The sequence below is a fragment of the Sinocyclocheilus rhinocerous genome, unplaced genomic scaffold (genome assembly GCF_001515625.1).
Source record: "Sinocyclocheilus rhinocerous isolate Xijiao unplaced genomic scaffold, SAMN03320098_v1.1 scaffold140, whole genome shotgun sequence".
NCBI classification, from domain to species: domain Eukaryota; kingdom Metazoa; phylum Chordata; class Actinopteri; order Cypriniformes; family Cyprinidae; genus Sinocyclocheilus; species Sinocyclocheilus rhinocerous.
Window position 1 is genome coordinate 2660014 of NW_015642053.1, and position 19119 is coordinate 2679132.

The 19119-nt window shown below is 36.8% G+C and overlaps 1 protein-coding gene across 1 annotated transcript; it reads left to right on the forward strand.

Annotated features, from left to right (window-relative positions):
- Positions 1-13128: 13128 nt before the first annotated feature.
- On the forward strand, positions 13129-14571 carry LOC107755404 (craniofacial development protein 2-like). The gene is made up of 3 exons (XM_016572186.1): positions 13129-13751; positions 13826-14076; positions 14474-14571. The coding sequence occupies exons 1-3, from the start codon at positions 13129-13131 to the stop codon at positions 14569-14571; spliced, it is 972 nt and encodes a 323-aa protein (XP_016427672.1).
- The last annotated feature ends 4548 nt before the right edge of the window (positions 14572-19119 follow it).

Sequence of the window (19119 nt, forward strand, 5' to 3'; positions counted from 1 at the left end):
GGTGGGGGGGGGGTATTGTTGGATAACGACGTATGGCTAAGATAACTGCCAGAGACAACAGAGGCGAAAAATAAATAATGAAGCGCCGATTGTTATTCCTGCGCAGCCAACAGAAGCTGTTTGAAGTGCAGACTCGCCTTTATCTTGTCACACTGGAAGAAGAAGAAGAAGGAAAAAAACATTGCCAGCCCAGATGCAATAAAGATGTCTTTGACGCTTTTGGAGAATGACTAACAAGATTTGAGGTGTGAGGGGGGTGAAGTGGGGTAAACTAACATGGCTGCTGAAAACGTAAGGGAATGCAGTGATGAGGTATGCAGAAGTGATGACACTTACGGTTCCTAATAATGTCAAGCTGCTGATACAAGGGGAAGGGACAGGCCGCTCTCAGCTGAGCTGACATTGTAAGGGGAAAAATCAGACAAGAGACGGACGGAGATGTTATGATTGTGTATACTGGCTGTTAGGATGTGATTCGTAAGGGTTCAAAGTCAACAGCATTTATGGTGTAAGACAATGTTGATTACCACCAGAGTTATTATAGTAAACTAAAACCATTAAAAAAATAATAATGATGTTTGTTACTTGAAATAAAATAAACGTTAACTATAATAAAATAAAATATAAAATAAACTTAACCTTATTTTATTTCAGCTAGTTTCCAAGGCAACAATTCTCCTTTTCATTTAGTTTAATTTGATGTACTAAAATAACAAACTGAAATAAAAATGTATAAAAACTATATAGACATATTCAAAAACACAAAAACCAATAATGTAAAAATGTATCCCAAAACATCAATTAAAATGAAAACAGTATTTTTCAATATAAAAATTGAAAAAATTTTTTTTACTATTATTAAAAGTCCTAGAAATATTTAAATGACACTAAAATGACACAGATTAAAATTTTCCGGACAAACGGAACAAAATTAAATTTTGTTCCTACTTTTCTTGAATAAGAAAATACAAAAATCTGAGATAGAGTGAGGAACGAAAAAGAGAATGGGGCCAATTTGTAAACATTAAAATCCACATAATTTGAAGTATATAGCCACAATGTGCTAGCATGATTTCAGTGTGGGAAAAAAACACTTTTAAAAATTCAATTTTACAATTTTGTTGCAATGACAATGCAACACTATCAACTATATAAATAAAATGAACTTAATACTTCAAATAAAACAAGTTTTTACAAGAATAATTTAAAAGTGATTTTATTCTATAATATATTATTTTTATATTATATTTATTAATAATAGTATATATTATTTATTATATAAGCTTGACATTTCTGCATTTAAATGCTCCAAAACCTGGCCCCAAATACTGTTAATTGAGCTTAATTTGTATTAAACCCACATTATTTCTTTAACAGAATCTTGACTATCTTCCTGGAATGAAAATACTGCTGAATATGACCAAAAATCCTCTTAAAAATTCACAATCCAGTTATCATGAGGTTAGACCAATTTTTAGACTCCTAGGGCTGCTGTCTTTCTCTGTTCCATCCTCACTTTTGACAAGTGTGTGTGTGTGTGTGTGTGTGTGTGTGTGTGTGTGTGACTCACAATCAGTCACCTCCTCAAACTGATCGCTCTACGGCTCTATGCTTCCCTGAACACCACCACATTATACTGCTACAACGCTCTCACAATCACTGCAATTAAGCCTGGGCGAATCACACCATGCCACTGCAGCTCAGAGCTCCAGCACACAGACAGTTCAGTGGCCAATGACATTATACACGACTGAGAGTGGGTTACAACATTGTACAAAACATTATCACTTCTCTTTAAATGTCTTGTGATGTTTTGATGTTAGCTTGAAGTGATATACTGATGTAGGTTCTGCTCAATTCCAAATTATCTTGCCATTACAAAAAACTGGAAATTAAAGAAATAAAGATATAAGACCATGGGCCTCATTTACTAAACATGCATACACACCTTCTACATTTTAAATTTCTATTCCTGAATTTGAATTTAGGTCGTTTATACCTAAATTATTCTAAATCTGCTAAAAAAAAAAAAAAGTAAAATGTTTATATTAAATATAAATCTGAAACCACAACACATAATTGCAGTGGCCTTAGAAATTTAATTTCTCCAGAATTTAAATAAATAAATATACACACACACACAAATTGTTTTAATATGTAATAGCAATAATAATAAATTATTATTATCATTTATTTTATTTTTTAATGAATTTGTTTTGAACTGTTTTTGGTAGACTTTGCTTTACTTTAAGATCTTGCTGTGAAACCAGTGGAAAATTTCCATGAAGTTCTTCCTGTGCACAAAAATATGTAACTTCTGCATAATTATTATTTACTGATGCCTAATATAAGTATAGAGCTACAAATTTATTATGCAGTTTACATTTTGTAAATGTAAATGATTCAGTTCATGAAATCTTTGACTGCACGCTTATCTGAGTCACTGGAGACACTTTTGAAATTCAAGAGACACATGTGATTTGCAAGCTGCGGAAGATTTCTCCATTTGCTTTTAACTGAATCTCATTGTTAGGATAAACCACTGCCACGTTACGAGTTACCACAAGAATCACATCAGCACTTCAAAGACATGTCAAGTAACTAATCTCAACATTCTGATTCTCAAATATTTTTCTCTGACAGGGAATCTGTAATATTAATGGCAGAAAACAGAGCTAAAACATCCTTCATCCTTTGAGGCTAACAGAAAAACAGCAATAGGAAATCATTTAGAGGCAGAAGTTGGGGGAAAAAAACAGTTTACTCGGCACACATTTGTTACAGAAGTGTTGCTGCTGCGCTTCCACAAACTAAATCTCAGTTACACCAATTACACACCGCACCACAAAAGACACTTCGTGACCCCATTGAAATTTGAGCAATCTCTATTGTAAATGCCCTCTGTGCAATGTGCATTTTCCCTGTTCTGCTTAATAATCTTTAATTGGCTTCGCACTAAATCAGCAGAGGTGTGTGTTTGCACGTGTGCCAATGCATGACTGTGTGTGCGTCTTGTCCCGGGTCCCAGAGGCAGTGTGCAGCGAGAGGTCCTCTCGCCCTGATGCAGAGAGAGATGCTCCAACGTGGAGGCCCTGATAATATCAGGATAACAAGAGCTAATTAAATTTGGTGTGATCGCTGGAGAGTGAATTATTTATTGAGAGAGCCCGAAATCCTATTTAACTTACAGCAGCTCGGATTTACTTCTCGCTTCGAGTCCGGCCCATCTCTGAGCTTTTCTACAAAAGGTGCATGGTGATCTGCACAAAATAAATCATTAATAAAGCATGGAAACTCTTCCCCGGCTGTTAATTATCTTCCCGAGAACCAAAAGCGCTTTTGGGAAGAGAACGGTTTCTGGCATAAAAACATGTTTTAATATCACTGCCCCCATTTGTCAGGTCATGTGTCTAATTAATATAGATAATTTGAGATAAACAAGTTGTAATTAATCAGTGACACTAGGTTGCGAGCATGTAAATTAGTATAATTTTTTCCACATCAAATTAAATTAAAGCATCAGCTCTGCGCTACATGGATACTTCAGAGCCATTATTTACCTGTAATATTTATGTCAGGCAATATGGGGGCATTTCACCTCACACTGGTATGAGCAGGCAATGTTCTCGCCCCATCAAGATTAAGACCATCAATCTGTCAAGGACAATGAAAGCCTTTATTACTTCCTTAATTGCATTCAAAGGATAATTTCATCGATGACCTGTGCAGCTTATTGATGAAGCAGGGTCATCTAAATCCCTAGAAGCACACTGCAGGTGCACTGATGAAAAAGTTGGCCTTGGTGGGAGCGCAGGAAAACTCCCCTCTCCCCGCATGATCACAGTACGCAGCTCTAATGAATACAAAGTGAACAGCACATCAGCTAGGATAAGAGCTCTTCTGTCCAGATTAATGAAATCTATTTTACACAAAGGGTCATTAGGATTTAAAAAAGAGGAGTGGAGAGCTCTTATTGGAGTTGGTGTGAGATGAAGATGTTTCGGTGTTAAGAAAATGTGTCAATATGTTGCTCTTTTTTGTGTTGTCACAGACAAGGTCAAAACTGACATTTTCAATTTTGCAAGCAGGAAATTTTTATTTTATTTGTAAATTCATGCCATATCAGTATCAAAGGCTACATTCACTGTAAAATCCAATAGTTTACCTTACTTAGATTTAATTAGTTATCTTTACTTAGTTGTTATACTTACTAGGTTTTATTAAGTTACAGCTACTTTCAAGGCAAATAAAACAATTTACTTACTGTTTTGAGTGACACTTAAAATATTTAAGTAGCCACAAAGGAACCAATGACATGAATAAAGCAGTGAGAGGCAGCCGTGCACTAATATGTTGCTAATGTGCAACATAACAACAGAAGAAGAAAAGAAAAAGAGCCTTAATAGACTTTTCACCCATTTCCTCCGTGTCTGCAGTTATCTTTCACTAGTTGCATTCACTCGTTTCCCAAAGTCATCTTGAATGTTGAATTTTCAATACAACTGAAGTATTTGAGAGAACGTCACATAAGCTAACTTCATAAACTGATGTTGAAACCTTTTTTCATTTTCCTAAAATTAGTTTTTTTTTTAACTCACCATTATAGTGATTAGCGTTCCCTTTGGTTGGGCACTTGGAACTTAATTTATGTTGCTATAATTTTTTTTCCTGTTAATGCAGCAATGCATCATGAAGTCAGAGTAATTTGATTTCAAGGGAAGAAAAGTAATAAATAGGTTGCTTTTAGAACGTGACCTATCTTCTAATTAAAGCATAAGTGTATTTTTTTTTGTGTGTGTGTTTAATAATTAACTTTATCAAATTTCATTTTTCATAAATACCTTGAGATGCTTTTAATTGGGTTTATATAATCCTTAAATAGTGTGTGGTAATATGCTAAAGTTACACACAGACTTAAAACATTCAGCAGGTGAATCACAACAATGGTAACAATTCAATTTCATTTATTTTCATTAATTGTAACAATAACCATTTTATTTGCTCTTTTTGATGTGCTACTACTGACACGACAGCAAATAAAATTGTCAAATAAAATCAACAACTGTAAAACGAAGCAACTGCATAATTTATTCATGCCGCAATGCACTCTGGGAGTCAGCGAGTATCTATACTAAGTCATGAGTAAACCTAAATGAAAGGATCAAGTACCCCCTACAGTTCTTTTTTAGTTACTAGAACTCTCGTGTAAGTAAACTATACTAACTAAGCATTTGTCAGTACAACATACTATTCCTATTTCACTTTACTTAGTTTTTTCAAGGCAATCGGTTTGCATGCTTTTTTTAAGTAAGCCCAACTAATTAGATTTTACAGTGTTCATGGCAAACTTAAAAAGAATAAGATTTAAAATAGTCTTAATAATTCAATGAATTGTATACAATAATTTAACAATTTTATTTTTACAAAAAATAAATACAAATAATTATATAAAATCAATTTTATTTTATTATTTTGTTTAAAAAAATCTGTCCATTAATGCAATTTCTGTGTAAAAATATTTTTCTAGTATCATGTAAGGCAGGGCAATAAATGTTTTGCAGTAAAGTAAGACTTACAAAAAAAACAAAATCACAAAAACGTACAGCACCTGGTTTTCCCAGGTGGCACACAGGAAATATCATTCAAACGCTATATAATAGTCTTGTGGCATTGGTGCAGGCCTTACCCGTCCATTGTGAAGTTAAATAATCACTACTTCATAGTCTTAGCTCATACAAAGCATTTCTAAGACATTCAACCTTCAGCCTGCAATTTATTTACAGTATAAGTCCTGTTTTCCTGAAATACTTTTTGCTAGATGAATGTAGCCTAGACAGGGCTTTGGGGGTGGAATCTGCTATCTTAATTTGACATGGATGGATGTTTTCTTTTTATTTCTGAGAATTACTCGGTGTTCAAACCATTTAGATGGTAAGCTGTGTATTTTACCATTTTAAAGTCTGCATAGATTCACTAGAATCACAATAATAAGTGCATAAGATGCACTGATACTGATTCATTAATGTCATCAAGTTATTTTAAGTGTTAATTAAGACTCAGATTTCAGAAGTCACAGAACGCAAGTCAAGAGGAAGAAATCAAGTCACACTATCAGTACATAATAATTACAATTAACTAAAATCCCTCAACATGAATGTATAACAAACAATTCTGAGATGACATTAAAGTACTAATGAAGTCATTTTACAAAATGTGTGCCAATCAAAGCCCTTCATACATGTGTAAAAAAAAATTACTTTATAAATGTCTGATGCCAGCTTTTACTAAGGTATGTGGTAATATGGACATCTTTATAAAATATTGGCCATAATTATAGTCAAACATGTTCATTTATTAAATCAACATTTATCATTTATTATTAAAAAAAATTGTTTCATAAAATGATTTGAATGAATTTTAACAATACAATTCAGTCCAGAGTTGACTCGCTGTTAAAAATAAATTTCTCAACAGCCATCAACACATGTGGAACAAACAGAAACAGAAAAGTTTCTGGGGGAACTTGCGAAAGATAGTCACTATTATTTTTTTATTTTCAATTTTCAAATACACTCTTAAAAGAAAAATACATAGTTAAAAAATAGTTTATTAAATGTAGAAATTGTTCTAGAAATTGTTGGAGGTTTATAAATCTGTTGACTGCACTACTGACGTACATCCTGATGAACAAAATGTTGTGTAACAGGTAAAAGGTGGTCAGGTACAATTTAAATTCTGGGAACAACAACTTATTTACAGCATACAGATTCCGAAAAGGCATTTATTTATGGCAAACATACAAATTTTAATACTAAAGACATTTCCCCTTTGCCTCTCCACCACATCTAAACCACTCTGAAGATGTTTGAGATGACTAAGTTTAGCAAGGTTGGGGAGTTAATGCAGAACTGAACCTTCATGAGGAAAGTCTGTGGGCAATCAGTAGACAGAACATTTGATGTGAAAGGCATTAAGATTCAGTGCAATTTGCATAATGCCTTTAGGTCCACCATAGACATTAATTACATTGATAATGCATTCATTTTTCACTTTGCATACCACTCCAGTCGTTAAGCACTTCCCTGTCTTACTCAAAGGTCAGTTTTAATCACCGACTTTGCTAAAACAGATGTTTTATTACAGCCCCTAAAAGGTGGTCAGGTACAATTTAAATTCTGGAAACAACAACTTATTTACAGCATACAGATTCCGAAAAGGCATTTATTTATGGCAAATATACAAATTTTAATACTAAAGACATTTCCCCTTTGCCTCTCCACCACATCTAAACCACTCTGAAGATGTTTGAGATGACTAAGTTTAGCAAGGTTGGGGAGTTAATGCAGAACTGAACCTTCATGAGGAAAGTCTGTGGGCAATCAGTAGACAGAACATTTGATGTGAAAGGCATTAAGATTCAGTGCAATTTGCATAATGCCTTTAGGTCCACCATAGACATTAATTACATTGATAATGCATTCATTTTTCACTTTGCATACCACTCCAGTCGTTAAGCACTTCCCTGTCTTACTCAAAGGTCAGTTTTAATCACCGACTATGCTAAAACAGATGTTTTATTACAGCCCCTCATTATGCTTTGTTCAAATTAGGGTATATGATCACTGAGAACTCATTCGGCTCTGCCCAGCCCATCTCATAACCTTGACGGAAGGATGTTCTCACCTGTCAACCGGGAATGTCTCAGCTTTTTTTTTTTTTAGTATGTACTAGAATAGTAGCACGTAGGAGTGTTTAGCGTAAAGCTCTGCATTAAGCATGCTTCGGTTTATCAAATGTTTCATTTTCTTACACACACACGTTGTGTAATAACTGAGACGCTTTCACAAACAAGTGTGCAATTGCAAAAATTTAAATCGAATTAAACTGAAATAAGTCCACTACAGTCTCTTAGCTTAATGAAAAGAACAACAGGTGTGCTAAATATTATATGACTTTTGCAGATTTAGCGATGCTCCAAATCGGTTCGCTTTCTCAAGTCGGAAGGAATCGTTGCGGTACACAACAGGGTTACCGAGGGCGACAACTTCTGTCTAACTACATCAAAAGTACGAATGTGCTAAAAGTGCTTTCCTGTAATGTCTATTTCACATGAGGATGGTGTGACAAAGAGAGTCGGTCCAAAATTGCAGCACTAGTCATTTTCATGAACAACCTCGTTTTAATTAAACATTGATTACCTGCTAATTAGTCTAATGATCGTCCCCAGATGAGGGAGACCAGGTACAGAATGTGACAGAGGAGAAAAATGAAGGATCTGAAGCAAATGAAAATTGTATTTGAGATCCCTGAGGGCTCACTGTTTTGTGATTATTTTTGCTTTTATAAATGAGGCCTTCACCATGCATTTCTCTAATTTATGTTTGTCTGATGGCTCCCATATGACTGATGCATAGAAGATTGAGTATGTGCACATTTTCATCAAATTTGGGAAATTTCCTGCCACTGGAAAGCAATAAATAAATTCAAAAAAAGCCTGTGTCTGGCACACATGCAAATTAATCTCCATTGTGATAACAGAGAAATGTGGTAGTTGGGGCAAAGCTACTTCGCAGCCCGTAATAGCTCTGCATCGAACATCCCGCAGCAGAAATCTCGAAACCAGACCTCTGGATTTATCAGGTACATCCTCCATCTCCTCGGCACAATCACGCTTCTTCATCACTCCAGGCGACGGTTTACATCATGGTGTGCACATGGCAATAACAGCGCGAGAGAAGGTGAAAACCCCAGCCGATCCTCATTTCTCATTCGGTCTCGTTCACCTTTACCTATTTATCAGCAAACTGACAACAACGCTTTCAAAGTTGCGTAAATAGCAAGAGAAATTCTGTGGTGTGCGTCCCTATAAGAGCAGCCTAAACCGTGGCTTGCGTCTGCTGTCGTGCGCGGTGTGGGATTCGCTCATAAATAAAATAAATAAATAAGCCGGTGGATGAATAAATAAATGTTTTTGCGAAAGCCCCGTGATGAATAATGAATGTGTCATTCTTCGCTCCATTATTCTTGTTTGCTTTGATACAGGCTTTCTTGTTTCTCAGTCACAAGAATAATTCATCGCATCAAATACCCCTCCAGTGCTGACTGTCAGCATTAATGCACAAGTGTATGGTTTAAATGTTTTATACTGCCTTTGTTCTCCACCATGGTTGATTCATTAGATAACCCACAACTGACAGACCTTAAAGACGCAGTTCAAATGAAAAGCATAAAAAGGAGAACTGCAGACCGACGAATGGTGGCTTGATTACAGCAAACTGAGCTACTGATATTTACAGAGGTGATCTGGAAAGCGATGGGGAAACAGTATAAAATCTTCACCAATATTATAAGGATTGTCCACCAACAAAAAATAAATAAAAATAATTGATGCTGACCACTTTTGTGCATGCAATGAAAAGGGGCCTCAAGCTTTTAAGCTTAAAAACAGATGTAAATGCCTTTCTGCGAGAAAAAGACTAAAATTTAAATTGTTATTCACTGAAAATCTTGACATCTGCCCTATTTCTGCTTAGCACATTCATGGGTTCATAAGCAGTTCATTAAAGAAGTAAAGATATTTGATTAATGAATGGATTATTCTTTTGAATCAGCTCTTTTCAATGAATCAATTAAATTATAAATTCATAATTTAGCACATTAATTCACAAATTAGACAAAGCCAGCTCTCAAGTTCAATCCACTGACTTAAAGATTCAGTCGCAAAGGTTAAAAACTCTCCTAAAGAAAAAGATTATCAGAGAAAAAGGACTTAGACTTCTGACACAAATTTATCATATGGATCTGGAATGCCAAGGGGAAACAACATAAAATCACCAGTTTTCCTAAAAATCTAAATTGTCATCATTTACACACCCTAATGCCATTTCAAATCTGTATGACTTATTTTTTCTATGTTACGCAAAAAGAGACATTTTGATTTAGCATGCTGGTCACTTCCGTGCATGCACTTACCATGAAAGGGGCCTGAAGCTTCTTAGCTTCAAAATGGATGCAAATGCCATAACATAGGCTTCCTATGAGAAAAAGACTGACTTTTAAATTGTTATTCATGAGTTCATAAGTAGTTGAGTTCATAAGTTCATAAGTAGTTATGTTCATCAGTAGCTTATTAGAGAAGCAGTGCTGTCTGAACAAATCATTTGAGTAATTTCTTTTCAATGAATCACTTAAGGTAGTTCAGAATGATTCATTCACATATTAGACAAAACTAATTCTCAAGTTCAGTCCACTAACTAAAAGATTCAGTCACAGTGGTTAAAAACTCTCCTGAAAAGGAAGATCATCAACGAAAAGGAAATAAATTTCTGACACAAAACTATCATATGGCTTCAGAATACTTTAAGGTATTAATATGTGTAACAATGAATATAGGGCATGAAGTATGGTGCTTTTGCATAATTTTCCTCCACTGTTATTGCATGAAAAAAGAGTGAACAGTTTAGTCCTAAAAATTTCTGTACATAGAACAAAAACAACTGACAAAGTTATACATTATTAAGAAGGGTCTCTCCAAACTGAACGCTTCACATAATCACAGTTTGTTACTTGTGAAAATCAGTGGCTATCAATAACCACTAAACTGGATTTAAGAAAATGAATTTATGGTTAATAGGTACAACATTCTAAGTTGAACCGCTGTCACCCACTGACCCATTAGCTGGCATAATGAGACACCAGCTGATATTAGCAAGGAGCTGCATGTCTGATGGTTGGATATATGCAACTCTTGGTTGATGGGAAAAGCTTTTCTCTTCTGAACTAATGCCTTGCCTGGATCAGAGGTGATTATGAGTTCAGTGGTGCGAACAGCAGTATCAAGATGGGCAATGGAAAGATCGATCTCCGTTTTTATGGAGTTAATTCAATATGGACTATTTAAAGCGACGGGGCGGAGGGAGAAATGAGATTGTATTTGCTGGGTATGGATTTTTGCCATGTGAAAGCTTCGGGTGCAAAAGGGGGGATGGTTTACAAGTCTTGACACTGTTTAAAAGATCTTCACACGTAGAAGGGTAATCACTGTAAATTACTTTTCATTGATTAGTCAATATTTTCAAAGATCATGTTGCTCTCATCCTATTTGAAAGTCTTAGCCTATTACTGGCGGAGAAAAGAAACTTGTGCCATGTTCATTTCATAGTCACTTATCCAAGTCCGAGTAGAGCGCACAAGTGCATACGACATTGAAAACACGCGTCTATCTACACACTAGAAACCTCAGAATGATTTTCTAACACACCGGTTTTGTTTAAGAACACACATTTTACAATGGACCTCAAGTGACAATCCAAAATAGAAACAAAAGTACAAATATAAAATATTAGAAAAATATAAAACACAAAATCATACAAATTAAAGTTATACTGAAATCTAAAATTTAAATGTTTCAATTTTAAACAGAAAAGGTACACACAAAAATAAATTCACCCATCATTTACTTGCTCTCATGTCATTTCAAAAGAAACTCTTAACTGTTTTTTGCCCACACAAGTCAATGGGGCCCAAAACAACTTTGTTTTTCAACTTGATTATCACTGTACAGACATTTTTCAAAATATATTTTGTGTTCTGCAGAAGAACAAATAATACCATTTTGGAACAACATAAGGGTGATGACAAATGATGACAATTAATTTTAGGGTGAACTAATTTTACAAATGGACATCAAGCAGCAAGCCAGAACAGAACCAAAAATGTTTCCGATACTAAATACAAAAAAAAAAAAAGTTCTATTTTAACTTTTAATTTGCTTTAAGCGGGGTTTTTTTTTCATTAATTGTCTTCACAAAAATATTTTTTATTTACATAACAAAGTTACGATTTTCTATACAAAAATACAAAATAAGTTTAATTAGTACAATTTTGTACTTTTTATATACATATATACTAAAATCTAAAAAATTTACTGTTTGATTATTACAAAAAAACAGACAAAGTTATTATTAATTTAGGCTAAATGGGAAACTTAAAGCAACAGTAATGAAAATGCAATCATTATTTTTTCACCCTCACCCTTTTAAAGGGGTCATGAACTGCCTTTGTTTTTTATTTTGTACTGTTCTCTGAGGTCCAATTATAATGTTATCAAGATTTTTACATCAATCATAATTTACAAGTAATAAGCTATTTTCTGTCCTGTTTTTAACCCCCCTCATCTGAACGCTCTGTTTGAATAGGCGTGGCAGATTGTAGACTTGGATGTAAACGCCCACTGCTATGATTGGCTAATAGTTCTGTATGTTTGACAGCGTACATTCCTCATAGAGGGACGCTGCTGTGATTTAGGTCAAAAACACATAAATATTCAGTACATATCAAACAATCTGTAATAACAGACAAAGCAATTGTGACCACATAATAAAAACAGTTACTCACACTTGTGTTGTGCCATTATTGTCGAATCCAATATAGTCGGCATAGCATCATCTTTTAGTTTCAATCTTTTTGAAAATTCCGCGCCGAATTGTGCTTGTGTTTGTAAATGAATCCACGTTAAAGTGAAGTGAACAAAGGACCAAGTTCTTACTGATGCGGTCTGGATATTCATTAAAAATAATGTTCATTCACATTAATGTTTTTTCCTAACATTGGGATCAGAAGAAAGGCAATGCAAAGACTGTTTTTCCTCACCCTTGGCATTGCACAGGGTCTTGTTGTCTTCAGAGCCATCTTTATCGTTTGGTTTCTCTCTCGTAAACACTACATGCGCGAATCGGTGGACGGGGCTAAACAGACAGTGATGATGTTCTTCTGTGGGGGCGGCGCTTCTCTACACTATTACATCATAGAGTAGAACATTCCAAAAGTCATTTTGGCTCACTGGCTTCAATATAAGCTGTTTTTAGACTAACGACAAAGTTTTGCATTCTGAAACTTACAGGATGTTTTTACAGTATAATGACTTATAATTAACTCTTATAACTCTTATAACGGCAATATAACTCCGCCATTGCCGGTCCCAAGCCCAGATGCGAAAGGAGGAGGGTTGGGCGTCGGGCTAGCAACCCGTCCCTGTAAAAAAATTAATTTGCTACAGAAACGACGAGAGAGAATGCAATGAATGAAATTGGACGCAGAACCTCGTACCCTAGGTACCTAGATCCCAATATGAAGATGTTTGACCAAACCCATTGTGGAGTCCAGCGCCTGATGACGGATACGACATTTACTGCAAAGAGGATCACCCGAATGGGAACTTGGAACATACGTACACTCCACCAAAGCAGTCGGTTAAATCAGTTACTTAAGGAATTTGAGCAACATCGATTTGATTTGCTTGGTATCAGTGAAGTACGTTGGACAGGCAGTGGTGAAATGACAAGTGATGGAAAGAAGATCTTGTATTACTGTAATGACAAAAAACACATCCGTGGGGTTGGACTGGTTCTCGGGAAACAAGCAATACGTGCCCTGGTTGGGTGGAAACCAGTTTGCGATCGGATCATCACGGCCCGTTTTGCATCTGCCCATGTACGGACAACAGTCATTCAGGTTTACGCACCAACCGAGGAAACAAATGACATTGAAAAGGAGGAGTTCTATGATGTGCTACAGGCCGTGATTGACGAAATACCGAGACATGATCTCAAAATCGTTATTGGAGACATGAATGCCCAGTTCAGCAGCGACCGCCAGGGTTTCAAAGACATCATTGGCCCTTTCACATCATCGAAACGCCTGTCAGATAATGGTGAACGGTTGTTGTCGTATTGCACACTTGTGCCCAAGAAGTGATTGGCCAAAGGAGATGAAGGCGGAAGGAAGAATGGATTCAGGATAGATCATGGGCCCTGATTGACCTAAGGAAAAAGGCCAAAAAGAAGCAGGATCAAGCTCAAGAGGTTGAGGATAAGGAAACGGCATCACGTGCATATGCTGACCTTGACCGGGCTGTGAAACAGACCTGTAGGCGAGATAAGAAAGATTGGTTGGAGAAGAAATGCAAAGAAGCCCAGATGGCCGCAGATCGAAATGATACCCGCACCCTGTACCGAATCATTAAAGACCTATCAGGAGCCTGGAGGAGTTCCTCTGTTCCAATCAAAGACAAGAATGGTAAGTTGCTCCTTACCAGGGAGGAACAGAACGACTGATGGGTTGAATACTTCCGAGAGACATTAAATCAGCCGCTTCCCTTAAACACCTATGACTTTGGTAAGGAGGAAGCGCAGGAGGAGCTAGATGTGGTACAAGGCAATATAACAGCAGAAGAAGTTCAAATTGCCATAAAGTTACAGAAATCAAATAAGGCAGCTGGTTTGGATAAAATTCAGGCAGAATTTCTAAAATATGGTGGTCCCATTGTAGTTGCGAAGCTTACAGATCTCTTTAATGCGTGTTGGCGAATGCAAGCTGTTCCTGAAGACTATAAAAAGGGTACCATCATTAAGCTACCAAAGAAAGGGAAATAAAATGGAATGTACAAATTGGCGTGGCATAACCCTCCTGTCAGTACAAGGAAAAGTGTCTTCCACAGTTCTCCTAAGACGATTGCAGGCAGCCGTTGACAAACGTCTCCGAGAAGAACAGGCTGGCTTCCGGAAAGGATGATCATGTAGCGAGTAAATCTACACTTTACGAAACATAATTGAACAATGCGTAGAGTATAAATGTCCACTTTCCATCAATTTTGTAGAATTCAGGAAAGCCTTTGATAGTGTCCATCGTGAATCTTTATGCCATATTTTACAATTGTATGGTGTGCCAAAGAAATTCATATCTGTCTTCCAATCATTGTATAACAATTCCAGCTGCTGCGTCAAGACAGATACAGGCCACACTGACTTCTTTGCCATTGAGACCGGTGTCAGACAAGGATGTATCTTGTCAACATTTTTATTTATAGTGGCCCTAGATTTTGACATGAGGAAGGCTATGGTAAGACCAAACGCAGGCATTGATTGGGATGGCCAGAACCGCCTCACTGATCTTGATTTTGTGGATGATATAGCTCTGCTCGCTGAAAACAGTTACCATTTACAGGAAATAACGTCAAGCTTGCATGAAGAAGCAGCGAAGGTCGGATTACACATTAGTGCCGAAAAATCCAAAGTCATGCATATGGGCGCTCAAGCTGACATGCCAAGGATTAAAGGCAGGGTATGTGATTTTTCAAAAACACTTTAGAAAACTGATTCGGGCCGAATAGCAAAACAAACTTGTGACCTGTTCATCTGCGTCAATCTCACTTAACATCAAGCTTCGCTTGTATACAACTATCATCCTTCCGATGGCAATTTATGCAGCAGAAACGTGGAAGGCATCAGCTCGTATTTCTCACAAGGTAGAAATCTTCCATCAGCGCTGCCTGCGAAGAATACTACGTATTCTATACTACGATCACATTACCAATGAGGAAGTTCTGCGACGAAGCAATATGCCAAGCCTTAGCATGATTACATACCGCCGCCTATGGCTGGCTGGACACATTATACGGATGGAAAGCAGCCGCATTCCAAAGAAGGCACTCCAGTGGGTTCCACCTGGAGGATGACGATACAGGGGTCGACCACGACTGACCTGGCGCCGAACCTTCATCAATGACCTCAGTTACCTAAACATCACATGGGAAGAAGCCAACAATCTGGCCCTTGATCGCATTCGCTGGAGAGCTCTCGTCGCCCAATACACTTTTTAGTGTGGGTGGAGAAAAAAAAAAAAAAGGACCTCTTATATGTCAAAAGATCAAGGGAATTTTGGTTTCTCAATTCATGACCCCTTTAAATCTAAAATTGAAACAACATAAAATAAAAATTGTCAATGGGGTCCAACGTTGTATTGCAAAGTCAAGTTTCACTGCAAAAACATGAGCACATTTTTCAAGTAAGTCATACATGTTTGTAACAACATGAGGGTAAATAAATGATGACAGAATGTTCATTTTTGGGTGAACTATCCCTTTAAAAGTCAAAACCAGAGCTGTAACCATTTGACAAGCCCTGATCTAACAAACATTATGATATATCTAGAGCTCTCATGTTAGCTACATTACTTGAACGACTTCGAACCGTGTCCCTGGAATGTCATACAGCATGTGACAGATTCAGTGCACAGCAACCTCTCCTCATGCCACGGAGGGTCACATGCTCTCTCTGCCCCATCATAAACAGACAAGATGATTGATAAACACAGCCGAATGCTGCCAGCGGTCTGCTGTGCACAGTGTTCCATTGTCAGAGTCATTTGTATTCATATTATGTAGATTACTACTCTGAAGTCCTTTAAATACAAGAAGAAACCCCTGGAAAATTTCTTAACCTTCCATGTTAGTCTCTGACCCGTATCGATTCAAATCTACTACATAAAAGTAAATATGAATCACTTGGCCAAGCGGTGAACCCTTTTTTGCACCAAGGCGGCGCTTTTGATTTGCGGCTATTTATCTTAATGAGTGCGGTTACTCTGTGAAAGGAACTCATGTGAAGGCTTGCAGTCATAGAGATACAGCGAATCCATCACTGTCAGACAGACGGGATCCTTCCAGCAGACGGACAGTCTTTGAGTGATGTCGGGCCAGTGGGAAGAGGCCAGGAGACCTAGAAGCCCAAAGCTTGTTAACAACAGAGAGCAAGCACTGGCCAGACCTTTCGCCCCATACCGTCTCACTACAGCTCTGGATAAAACGTGTCACACTGGCAGTTGTCATGTGAGCAGATCTGTCTCTTCATCACAGTGATGTCATGCTGTTCCATTAACTAATAGCTTTGCTCTGGATGGCAGGGCTCTCAGAACGAGGTGCCAAGCTCCATGAGACCATTTATGGCATCTTGCCATTGTGATGCAACGTTAACGAACACTATAACGGAGCTCGAACCTTCCCGCACGAGTAGAACTTAAAAACAAAATGTTTTATTCACAGATTTTCAAAGTTGTTGCTTTGAAGTTTTAAAGCAAAGAAAAACTCATTTTTGCAAAAAGTGCCTTGTCTATCAAAACAAGTTTCTACCAACCTCACTTGCTTATTTAAAAAATAGTTTTTTGATTATAATGTCAGATGATAACAGCACAAAACTAATATATTATTCACGGGAATTCATGGCTGGTAGAAATACCAGTGGATTCAAAGTTATCCAGCCACGGAAAGCTGCTGTTTTTCTCTCTGTGGAACTTTTAATAGTTTGAAGAATCCGTGGGCTGAAAAAAAAACAAAGTCAGAAAACAATAAATAATTAAATAAACTGATAAACAAAAAATAAACAACGGCTGTCTGAAATAAGCTACTATGGGGAAGGCCGTTTGATAAATGAGCGGTCTGTGCTTTCCACTTTCAAGTATGTAATATTAGGAAACAGTATTTTTTTTTCTATGAAAAACAAATTGAATTTAGAGAAAGGGTTTTTTAATACCTAATAATATTTGTGAATAATTTAAAAAGATATTTAGGGTAGTTTAACAACATTTAGCAATACTAGGGAAACCTAAGGAATACTTAGGGGAGCAAAGCTCAAAACGCAATTAAAAACAAATTAAAGTTATATTACAGTATTCAATTTCAAAACAGCCTTAAAGAAGACCAAAAAGCAAATGCCTAGCATTTGGTGAACAGAAAAAAGCCATCAACTTTGTTTCACAGCTGTAGAAAAGAGAATCAATCACAGATGCCAGGATCATTTCAACCTGAGCTCTTTTTTCACCCTGAACAAATGTCTCTTGAGTGTACACATGAAGGATGCTTAAAAGTCCAAAGTGAAGCTCATTTATTTGCAGATCAGACATGGAAACAGAATTATAGATGTCTGTTTATATAAACTGACCCTTTTCTGTGTAAAAGAAGTGAAGGATGAACTGATATGGATATCAATAATGTGACAAAAATGTGTTTTGCTGGTTACACTGACAGCCAAGAAAACCAGTCCGTTCATGTAGCCAAGCTGTCTTTTGTGATAACCTTCACAAGCCAGAACAGAATTAAAGGTGCACTGGATTTCTTCCTAACTAAAAAAGTTGTACACTCAAATAAGATGACTGCATTCATTTCAGTGGCCTAAAAAAAGCTATTTTATTCTACATAGACAACCCTCTACATTGCGAGTAAATCACTCGCATATGCGACTAAGGCCCAATCCTAATTCTATTTTATACCCCTTCCCCTACCCTACCCCTCCGCCTAGCCCTTCCCCTTGTCCCTTGAAACAGAGTGTCAAGGGGTAGGGGATGCCAAGATGTCCGTAGAGGGTTGATAGAGCAGATCATTTTCGCCACCATGTTGATATCACATGACCAGCCATATCATATTTGACCAAGTTATTACTACTGTAATAGTACTACTATGCATGTGTCACATTTAAAATGTGGTGGGGACAAACATGATGTCACAAAATGACAAAGGCTTAGCTTAGGAATAATACAAACATCATAATACAATACAAAATCATTTAACATGATTTTCTGATTGTTTTAATACATACAGTAAATAGTCTATGTAATTAGTGATCAGGTCTGTAGTACATTTGCTAATTTCCAGTTCAAATCGGATACATAAACAACATTATGTGGGGCTGCATTTTTTTCTTCAATTTATAAAATATTCTTTTTACATTTAATCAAAATTCTTGCAGAATTCTTAATCGTATGCAGGATTTATTACATCTCATTTCCTGATTTATTAATCACATACATTAACCCTCACTACATTATAAAAACTAGTAAAAGCTAGTAAGCGATTTCTGGTAGCCAATGTTGACATTTGAAATCACCAAAACAAACACGCCCCTACCCCAAAAGGGTCTAGCCCCTATTTTGATAGCTCCGCACGACACATACGTACGCAACCCAGGCAACGATTAGTTCTGTGAAACAAAGCAAAACCAATGTTACACCGTGTCTACACCGGACGCGAGCAGTACGGCGCGACAAAATACTATAGAACTCATAATCAGTGATGCTGTCTACACCATAGATATATATATATATACTCATATCTATGGTCTACACTGGATGCGACGCAGCACGACACGACAAATCCCCGACAGAAAACTGCTGCTGCATTCTATTTATGACGTATTGACACAAATTTCAAATGATTTTCAACGGTCGCTTTGTCGCGTCCAGTGTACAAGACAGACTTTAGCTGTTGCGGCACAGACACGGTGTTACTCA

What these genes read in the sequence shown, in the direction of transcription:
- LOC107755404 (XM_016572186.1), top strand. Translation starts at nt 13,129, where the DNA reads ATGAAGATGTTTGACCAAACCCATTGTGGAGTCCAGCGCCTGATGACG. An exon ending in TGCACACTTGTGCCCAAGAA is followed by an intron (nt 13,752 to 13,825) that starts GTGATTGGCCAA and finishes GATTGACCTAAG; the next exon opens with GAAAAAGGCCAAAAAGAAGC. An exon ending in TCCAATCAAAGACAAGAATG is followed by an intron (nt 14,077 to 14,473) that starts GTAAGTTGCTCC and finishes CCCTCCTGTCAG; the next exon opens with TACAAGGAAAAGTGTCTTCC.